At 36.9% G+C, this 10,138-nt stretch overlaps 1 protein-coding gene across 1 annotated transcript; it reads left to right on the top strand.

The window, feature by feature from the left end:
- The first annotated feature begins 5,553 nt into the window (after positions 1-5,553).
- On the top strand, positions 5,554-6,978 carry LOC128377569 (C-C motif chemokine 3-like). The gene is made up of 3 exons (XM_053337531.1): positions 5,554-5,788; positions 6,412-6,523; positions 6,634-6,978. The coding sequence occupies exons 1-3, from the start codon at positions 5,722-5,724 to the stop codon at positions 6,767-6,769; spliced, it is 315 nt and encodes a 104-aa protein (XP_053193506.1). The 5' UTR covers positions 5,554-5,721; the 3' UTR covers positions 6,770-6,978.
- The last annotated feature ends 3,160 nt before the right edge of the window (positions 6,979-10,138 follow it).

The following is a 10,138-nucleotide window of genomic DNA, read 5'->3' as shown; positions in this document are numbered from 1 at the left end:
GCCTAAATTGCCATCTGGTTAGATTGCATCCAGTTGTTAAGTACTTGTACTATTTCAATCAACTCTATGACAAGTCGAATTTAATGTAATCTCAAACAACAGTAAGGTGCCCTTATGAAAATTGGAAACTGGTTTGGCTTGCTTTCAAGCATTCCTTCTATTCAAACTGGCCATTAAAATATCTCCTCCTAATGTGCTCTCAGTGTGATTGATGAGTGACAAAATCTACAGTCCTTGTTCTCTGCAAAAATGTTTATAATTAACTGACCGGAAACAGAAAAAACACAAACAGCAAAGAGAACATTTCTCTCCACACTAACCCTTCTCATCTCCAAAACTCTGCTGCCACCCAGTGGTTACTCAGTTAATGTAACATTTCACACTTCAGATTCAAAAATGTACAAAAGTTTATTTAAGCTGTGTTCCTTTAAGGGTGGATTGAAGTCAATAAAGTGTAACTCAACTCAGTATTATATCAAAACTCTGGACAGGACACATTTAAATTTCAATTACATCAAATGTTTCTACTTTCATAGGGAGATATTTGAAGAATTAAAATCTCAAATCATGTCTTTTGTTGTTGTGCTTCCTCTTTTTTTTTGCTTTTGCTTTGTGGAGCTAGTTTGTTAATTTTACTGGTACATTAACTAGTCCTCCAGATGGATCTCTCAATGAATTTAACATGAATCTATTTTCAAATCATGTCTCTGCTCCTCAGTCAATGAGGCTGGGTCTCTTGTTTAAGTTTTAACTTTTGGTGTTGCCTATTTTCTAGTTGTAAATCGTCAGGTGGATCATTCATATTCATCTCAGTCTCCCATAATTATCTAAAGATGACCCTTTCCCTCTACATTTGGATTAAAGCCTTTGCTTTTCTCCTGACCAGGACCATGTTAACCAACCTAGGGGTACTAGGGAAAATATGAGCTGTTAGCCCACACTGATTAGTTTTGTGAAAATAAGGTCTTAAAACTTTTTATGTCAAGATTCTTGAGTTAACTTAAGGCCTTTATTATTCAAGTTTTGTAATGCTCTTTAGCGGTGTATCGACTCCTAACCTATACACATCTGGACACATCTGGTGCAACTGTGAGGATTCAGCAGTTGTTGGTCTTATCAAGAGAGGAGTTAAGGAGCTCATTCTCTCATAGACTAAAGAGATGATTGTGGACTTTGGGAGGAAGAGGCCCAAACCAGTCCCAGTTGCTATTCAGGTTACTGAGCAGAAATTGGTCCCCCTGCTCAGGGGAGAGTACTATGCTACCACAGCAGAGTCAATAAGCTGATAAAAAAGGCGAGCTCCATCATTAGGACTGAACTGAACACGATTCAGCATTTGGTAGAGAGGAATATGCTCTCAAAGCTGAACTCTATAATGAACAAACTGACTCACCCACTCCATGCCCTGGAGGTGGTTCAGTAGAGCACCTTTAGTCACAGGCTGAGGTGACACACTGAGGTGCAGGACTGAACTCTGCAGGAAGTCTTTCCTGCCATCTGCCATCACACTGTTTAATGTGCTGAAGTAATGTCTGTGGTTTGTTAGACTGTGCGCCATATACACAGGTATTTAGGTGTTTTTTGTATCTTTTAGATATTTTTAGATACTGCAGGGCAGTTTTACGTCAGTTTTTGCACATTGAGTATTTTATTAGTACATATACGTATGTATAAAGTATAAAGTATCTATCTATCTATCTATCTATCTATCTATCTATCTATCTATGTGGCATGGTTGCTGAGAGACTTGGTGAGCTCATCAACAACTAAGTGACCAAACCTAAGTCAATAAAACAGTGACCACCACTGTTGGAGTAACTGATGGCACCTCCTACTATTATTACGGGTACAGTGACTTTTATTATAGAAAAAGTAACAGCTGTGCTTGTTCTCAATAGAGTGTAAGCTGTGTAAGCTGCCGATCTCCACATATTCATTGCAACCTGTGAGGATATATAGATTATTCCATAGCAGTTGACAGATCACCCTTTAAACTTCAGTGGTGATGAGTCTTCGGTAGATGATGACTTGAGGTGATCTTCCAGTCCTCCTGTGAACATCTCCTCCCTAAAAAGAAGAAAATATTCCTCTGCTCCAACAGTAGTTGGTGTGTTCACAGTTTCTCAACAACAACGATCCAACAGTTGACACTAAACATTTGCAACAATGATAATTTAAGCAGCAGTGCAGCAGCGGCAGCAGAGAAAACTCCTCTGCTCCAACTGTACACTCTATCTTTCCGCAATACTCTCAACAAAGGTAAACGCTGACTCAATCTGAACTTGTTTTTGGTGCTATTTGTTTAAATGAGTGACTGGTTAGTTCTGAGTGGAGCTGTATGTTATGTTGTCATGACATATACAATATGACTCATGCAACAGAGATTTCTGCAGTGCTGGTGCAATTAAAGGATACTATACATTGATGAAGTTTGAATCTTTGTTAGCACGGCCCAGTTTTGGAGGGTTAGGGTTAGGGTTAACAACTATATAGTTAGATATCTGATATCATAGTTTTACTCTTCATGAATAGTTGTGGGTGTATCCTAACTTATTTTTTCTCTTAAATTTTCCAAGCGTAAGAGAAACGTCACTTTCAAACTCTCCAGTACTACGTACTTGATATTTCCATATATACATTGTATCTTCCTACCCATGCTATATTTCACATCCACAGCCTCATAGTCTCCTTTTCATTTACTTAAACAGCTACAACATTATAATAATAATGCATCAGCAGTGATATCCAATCCAGACATAGATAAGATATTAAAGCTCTTTGACAGGTGTCATTTTGGTACCTAATGTGTCCATTTTCTTTGAATACTTTAGATACATTTTGTTTTGAATACTACTGTATGTCTACTTAAGTTCCACCATTGGACAGTGTTGATTCTATGTTGATGCTGGAATAGTTTGTTGTCTCTGTTATTCATATTCAACTGTTGGCTGCTTTCATCGGTTTTGTTTTGTTATATTCACTGTCAGGAAACAGTTTTAAGACTGACTGGTACATTCTTCCCTGCAATGCTGTTTTTTCCATTTTATATTTTTATATTTTTTAATAAATTTAAGAAAAGAGACAATACTCTGGCCTCTTTACTCAAGCCTCTGTGTCTATTACTGTGAAACTAGTAAACCTACAGAGAAAAAAGCTAAACTAAATTCACTGTGCAATATTGCATTGTTTAATGACAATTTAAAATAACATTGAACCTTAAATGTACACTTGTAATGATTTATTCATCTGTGTAGGTCTGGTTGTACAACTTTATGAGGAAATAATTTTTTGTTTATCATACTAGTAACACAAAAAGTTTAGAAATTCCATCTATAAAGCATCTATAAAGATAAATAAGAAATTCATTATATCTTTTTTAACCCTCTTTTAACCCCCTTTTTAAAATCTGTACAAATGGTACAAACACAAATAGTCTGTATCTCTTTGTGCTTATTCAAATGTAATATTAATCAAGTTTGGCCTACATATACCCAAACTGTCTTAACCGAAGGACCTTGTCAGGTCAGGAATATCATGTCGAGACACTGTTGACATGTTGTGAATCAGTTTAGCAGTAGTTTAAACACTCAACAAATCATTTAGGTATAACTGAAATTAGGCTAATTAAATATGTTGAGGATTAATTGTAACGGTGAAGCAAGACAAAATGCTGAGACAGGCTATTTTTCACTGAGTCTGCGACGGAGCAGCTAAACGTGTTCCTCCTCTCACCCCATAACCATTTTGCATAGAACTTTCCATTTCAAACTTTCCGAACCAACTCAGAGTCTTTGCAGAGTTCTTTCCTAAGCCACAGAAGAAGAAAAAGTTAAATTACATAATTAACTCTAACAGCAAAGATATTATTATTATATTTGGTTGTTTCAGAGCATGTTTTCATGTTAAATTTCTGTCATCACAAAGTTGAAACTTAATAGTTGTAATGACACAGTTTTGGAATACAAACTAGTGTGAGGCTCATTTCTCCAGCAAAATATATAATGTAATAATATGATATCTTATATTATAATATATGGTATAAGTAAGTGAAATTGTCTTGGTGAAGTTGTTACTTTACGGGTTTTCACACATCCACAATTGTGCACACTTGCATTGAACCCCTGCTTTAGCTGCAAACCACAGGTTTCAGTATGAGTTAGCAGGGGGGTGGATTTTTGCAGTAGTGATCTTCTGGGGGTTTTTCGTTTGTATGTTTGTCTAATTTATTCATGATTAATGACTTGTGACTAGAAGAAAATGTATCTTGTATATAAAATAAAATACAAACTTCTTTCCTGTCAATAGTTTAAAGAGTTTATCCAAAAACATTAAGTCAGGTGGTTCATTTACTATTACTTTTATTACTCAAACAAATGTCATAGGACAGACGAGACTAACAAACCACATATGACCTCATTAACATTGAATGTAGGAACAGCTGAGGTTAAATGCCTAGAAATTCAAATGCAAAACCACAGAAATTGACCACCACAAAAAGTACAAATTATAAGAACCATTCACATCTACACCGAACTAACATCGGAAAAAGAATGCATTTGGCTCAGTCTACAGTTTGTCACGTGTGATCTCTACACGTGTAAGTAAGAATGAGACTATTAGTGATACAGTGAGTTGTAAAGTGATAGTCTGACATTTAGAAAGGTGTGCTCTGTGGCTATATTAGGTAATGCTCTGTGTGTTATGCTATGTGGAGGAGAAAATGAAATGATTTCTACTGTAAGAGAGTACATCTGACTTTAAGCAATTCATTGCTATTAATATAACTTCTGTGCATTTCAGAAAAAGATTTTAAAGAAAATCATACGTAATTAGCATCAAGAGCATCTATATAGTAAAAAATACACTTTCATTTTGTCTACCACTGATGCTCCTTTTTCCATTTCACACGATTTCTAATTTCACAGAAAAGGCAGTAAAATAAGTACATAATGTGTATACAATTAATAGACAATGATTTAAAATTTCCTTTGTCTCTATAAAATCTCCTTTGTAGGGCCCGCTGTTAGAAAAATGAGTTTAATGTGTAACATAGAAGAAACGTAATGATTAACAACCATCAAAACAAGTCTAAGAAAACTTGGCCTGCGCTACTTAGGCTTTCAGAAAGAGTGGCAGATTTTAATCTGGCTTTGTCACAACTTCTTAAAATAGACATTATCTTGGCTGTAATGTTTGCTCACATTACTAACTTTAAAGATAATAAGATTGCATTAATTTTCATAACGTGTGTCATAAGCTTGAATGTATTCCTTTTTTAACATGACGCACCGTCAGAGAGAGGAGCTGAAACCCTCAGTGCACCTGCATGCTGCACAAACACATTCATGCACACACACACACACACACACACACACACACACACACACATACACACACTGACTGACATGCATATACCATTTTTTTTTTATCACATTGATTCTGCTCTCTCACCCACAATACTCCTCTTCCCCCCACTCTTCCTCCCCGCTTTATATCTCTGTCTACTAAGAATTGTTGACCACATGGCCGCAAGTTGGGGTTTTTTTGCATGATAGGTAGTTTCAGGCTTTGGCCTTTTTGCCATTTTGTCATCACCTGTTCTGCAACCCCTGCTTTTAACCACAGACAGCATAGTATAAGTGAGGGACTGTAAGAGACACAGACACAACGAGAACCACTACTAGAAGACAGACGCTGGCAAAAATAGCAAGATCAAGCAAGATGAAGAGCTCCATCATTCTTATGACCTGCATCTTGCTTCTCTCAGCCCTTGCTGTTCAAGCTCAAAGTAAGTTGATTGCATTTGACTTTTCTTTTCTGCAAACATGTATTTGTAAAAATTCCTTTATTGAATTTCCTTCGATTAAGTGTTCCCTTCTCTTGATTTTATAAAACGTTGATGGACACTGTTCCTTGATTTAAAAAGTGAAGTTACCTATTAAAGGCCTAACAAGCTTTAGAGTGTCTGATTGCCGAGTCTTGAAAGAAAACATTCTGAAAAGAAATTAAAAGTATAAAAAAGTATAAAAGTATAAAAAGTGGAGAATAAAGCTGTAGATTAGTTATTTCTACTGTACAAATTATATAGACACGGTGCAAGACCACATTCTTTTTAAAATAATCGTTATTTATTTATGTTTGTATTTATTTATTTATTTCGTTATTAATTAATTTATTAATTTATTACATATTTCAAATGTATTCAGTTTTTCTATAATATGAAGATCTGTATGGATACATTTTTATGAAAAACTGAATTAAGACGGCCTGATAAAAAAGAATAAATAAAGAAATAAAGAAGATATAATAATTCCAAATAAACCAATAATTTAAGATGATTTAAGTGACTTGTTTTATCACCTCATCTATCTTTCTATTCATGACACTTCTGTCTCTTTCTTCTTTTGTCAGACGGCTTCGGCCCGGATGAGTGCTGTTTTAAGCATTACCCCAGAGTTCTCGGTAAGAGGTCGGTGGTGAGCTACAAACACACAGACAAACAGTGTCCGACTGCTGGTGTGCTGTAAGTGTTGCATCTTATAATTTCAAACCTGATTCTACGCTTTTCAGAAATAAATATTCCATGATCATTTTCAAATAAAATGTCATAAACAATCTCTGTCTCTGTTCCAGCTTCACAATGAGGAATGGCGCTCAATTCTGTGTTAATCCGTCTGCTGAGTGGGTGCAGAGGATCATCAAGGCCAAAGATAAGGCCCTGGCTGCAAAAGTGTCCACCACTGGATCCCAAAGCACAGATTCTAACTGATCCAATGAATGTTTCAATTAGAGGCAGTTATGTAGTGGTAACAGTTGATCCAGTCATCTTATAGCTTTGTCTATTTTTATAAAACATATTTTTCTATAAGCTTAAAACCAAATGCAAAAAAACCTGAGATGACTCCTTTTTTATATCTGTTTTAATTTTAAATGTTTTATGTGAAAGTTTTCATAAGCTGTAACATTTTTATCATCATATCATATAAATAAAACATTATGAAATGCAATATCAGCGTTGGTGTTGTGGTTTCTCTTTGATAAAGCCACAGGAAGCTCTGCGCCATATCTGCTCCAGATCTGCACCACAAAGCCTTGATAGGCAGACACAAGCACTCAACACTTTTAAACCTTTAGACCAAAATGAGGCTTTGAAGCAGGATGTTAAATAACACCCACTTTTTTTCAAACTGTGTACACAAGTGATCATCACTCCTCTTCAGTTACACTCCTTAATTTGCAGGTGGTGCAGCTCAGTGGCCAGCAGATGTCGTTCTTGTCTTCTTTCACATTCAATAAGGCCCAAAAATGTATCACAGTGTTTTCCAGGCTGAGGCTTTTATGACCCTAAGTGTGCTGCATCAAAAGAAGTGTATCCAGGTGAGATGGTAAATGAAGATCTCAACACTGTTATTGACTTCATTATGGAGTACAGTCAAGCATGACAACGAAAATCCTCATATATATGAGGGTGCAGACTTAGCCAACAGGGTCCAGAAAAAGATTCTTGAAAACGTGATTGAACACCCATGAGCAAACTGAAACTCCTGATGCTCTTATTTATTGGATTCCTTCAATATTTCTGCACAAACTGACCCGAAAATTATCCTCTGGCCCCAAAACTACACCTCAAATGACATCAATGCAATGACATCATCACTCCTTCTTTAAATAGTTTCACACCCAGATGTTGTATTTTTATGTACCACCACCCTCCCTGCTACTTCACATGTGTGTACATATACAATCTTATGAGCACAATAAAAGCTTGTGACAGGAGCTTCAAACTCACACTACAGGTGACCCATTAGAAGAGATGGTTTGATTAAATTGGAGGGCCTTGCTGTAGAGATTTGCATATTAATGAAGAAAAGAATCAGCTGGGAGACATGGCTAACTCAAGTGTTTGCAATCCAGATGATGTTTCTTAAAAGACCAAACCAATTCATCAGCCTAGCAAATATCCAGTTAAATAGGGCTAAATGGCACCCCTAATGAATGAAATAATATTCAAGCCATATCTCACTTGAACTTTTCTCATGGTGATTTGCTGCGACACTTATTCATGAGACCAAGAAGGGAGTCTTGGAGTTGTCCTATTAAATTTGCATTTTATGCCTGCCTGTCAGCGTGACCCACCTGTAGCAAAGAAATTAGGACACAAGCAGGCAGCTTGACATATGACAGTCACAGGCCTGAAGTATTTCACCTGGCTTCACATTGAATTCATGGCATAATGGGCTATGTGTCAATAATGTGTATTTGTGTGTCTACTAAATTGCACCAAAGCCTCAGATAATGAATCAGTGACCTTGAACTATAAAAGCTTCTGTATTGGCGAGCACAAAGGATGTTTCTGTCTTTGTAGCATGTTCTTGCTACTTGTCTAGGTAATCAAAGAAAAACTACGGTGATACACTGGTATGGGGAATTCATGTGATGTGATGGGAAACTGAGAGAAAAAAAAGAAGGAACATGTGAACACATGAACACACATATGTATATAAATAACCAGTGTGTGATGTCAGCTTTTCCTGACAGATGGGATCAACATAAATTAAACCCTGAGAGAACAAGAGAGAGGATGTGTGTGTGTGTGTGTGTGTGTGTGTGTGTGTGTGTGTGTGTGTGTTTGAAAGAGACAGCACAAAGAGTCAAAGAGATGGCAAGAGAAGAGAGGTCCATGCAGTCCAATGTGTAATAATATTTTATTTGAGCAAAGTGTGACAGCATGTGCCAAGACCACCACCTGACACACACACACACACACACACACAATTAGAAGGTTATTATGATGCTCACCATTAAGGGCAACAAGGGAAATTAACCAGTTAATCACCAGTTTAACACTGGTTGTACATCACAACTCAGAGTGGCTACATTTGTCCCTAGTGAAATTCCTTCACTGCAAAAACCAAAATGTCGCTTTAAGACGGCTGCCATATAACTTTTCCTGTCACGTTGTCATGGTAATAAGCATCAGCACATTGGCTGAACAATCCAATGATGATTGGGTTCAGTCGTCCAGATTTCTGCACTGTCAGACACATGATAATGCTGCTTTGCATGACAAAATAGAGTAAAACCGCTTCCTATGGCAACCATCTTATGTGTTTCAAAGGAGGAGATTAGAAGGAAATTAAAACTGGGAATTGAGAAGAAATTAAGGAGACAAGAAAGACAGTGGGGGTGGGGATATGGAGAGGCACCAAAAACCTAGAGATCAATATCTTCCACATAATTACCTACAGCTTTCTGGGTTGGAAGATAGAGATGAGAGAAATGGAAAGAGAATCTGAAGATGAGACAGAGAGACAAACACAATTTCCATTGTGCTTTTTGCCACTTGTATTTAAATAGAGCTCATATCGACAGAGTGGAGAAGTGGTGAAGAGGAGGAGGTCAACAAGTGAAGAGGGAGCAGCAGAGATGAAAAGAAAGTCAGGGACAGAGTTGGGTGTGGGTAGATGAGATATGTCTGATCTATAGGGGACTGGGTTGCATGAATAATTACTGAGATATTGACACTGTCTGTCTTTTCACTTCAAGGCGACCCTCCCCATTGTCCTTTCTGTTTTCTGTCATCATGACTATCCTGAACCACCCGACACTCACTTTTAAATTTTTTCATCCTTCATCCACTTTGTCCCATGCCTTCCTTTCACTTCTTTCCCCTCTTGTTGTGGAAATATGCTTGTATGTTGTTTCTCTCTCTGTAAATCTACCAATACTATAATCCAACAAGAGGCCAACATATTCAAAGCTCTCTTTAAAGCATGAGGCTAACCATTTTTTATGTTTCTCTTATTGTTAACAAGTGTCATGTGCAGAGCCAAACCAACAATGAACTTCTCTACAGGATCCTACAAGTATTGTGTGTATTCAAAATCCTGATAAATCATATTCCTCTGTGCTGTAGACTTCCATTATTGCCGAAAAACAATTATAAACCCACAACATTTCACCGGGTGACATGTTCCCTCACCTTGAAGGCAGTAATTACGATAGTTTGTCATGAAACACCAATAACAGTGATCGCATTTCCTTGTTCAGCAGCATCGTTTAGAGAAGCATCACTAGCTTTTTGTGCTATATACCAAAACCCCTTGATTTTGCACTACACAAGAAAGAATACACAAAT

This window comes from Scomber japonicus, chromosome 17 (genome assembly GCF_027409825.1).
Source record: "Scomber japonicus isolate fScoJap1 chromosome 17, fScoJap1.pri, whole genome shotgun sequence".
NCBI lineage: Eukaryota > Metazoa > Chordata > Actinopteri > Scombriformes > Scombridae > Scomber > Scomber japonicus.
Note: the sequence above shows the minus strand (reverse complement) of the source record. Positions and strands in the feature narration are given on the sequence as shown.

Bases quoted from the DNA above. Each gene is read 5' to 3' on its own strand.
- LOC128377569 (XM_053337531.1), top strand. From the start codon at position 5,722: ATGAAGAGCTCCATCATTCTTATGACCTGCATCTTGCTTCTCTCAGCC. The intron at 5,789-6,411 runs GTAAGTTGATTG...TTCTTTTGTCAG, and splicing joins CCTTGCTGTTCAAGCTCAAA to ACGGCTTCGGCCCGGATGAG. The intron at 6,524-6,633 runs GTAAGTGTTGCA...TCTCTGTTCCAG, and splicing joins TGTCCGACTGCTGGTGTGCT to CTTCACAATGAGGAATGGCG.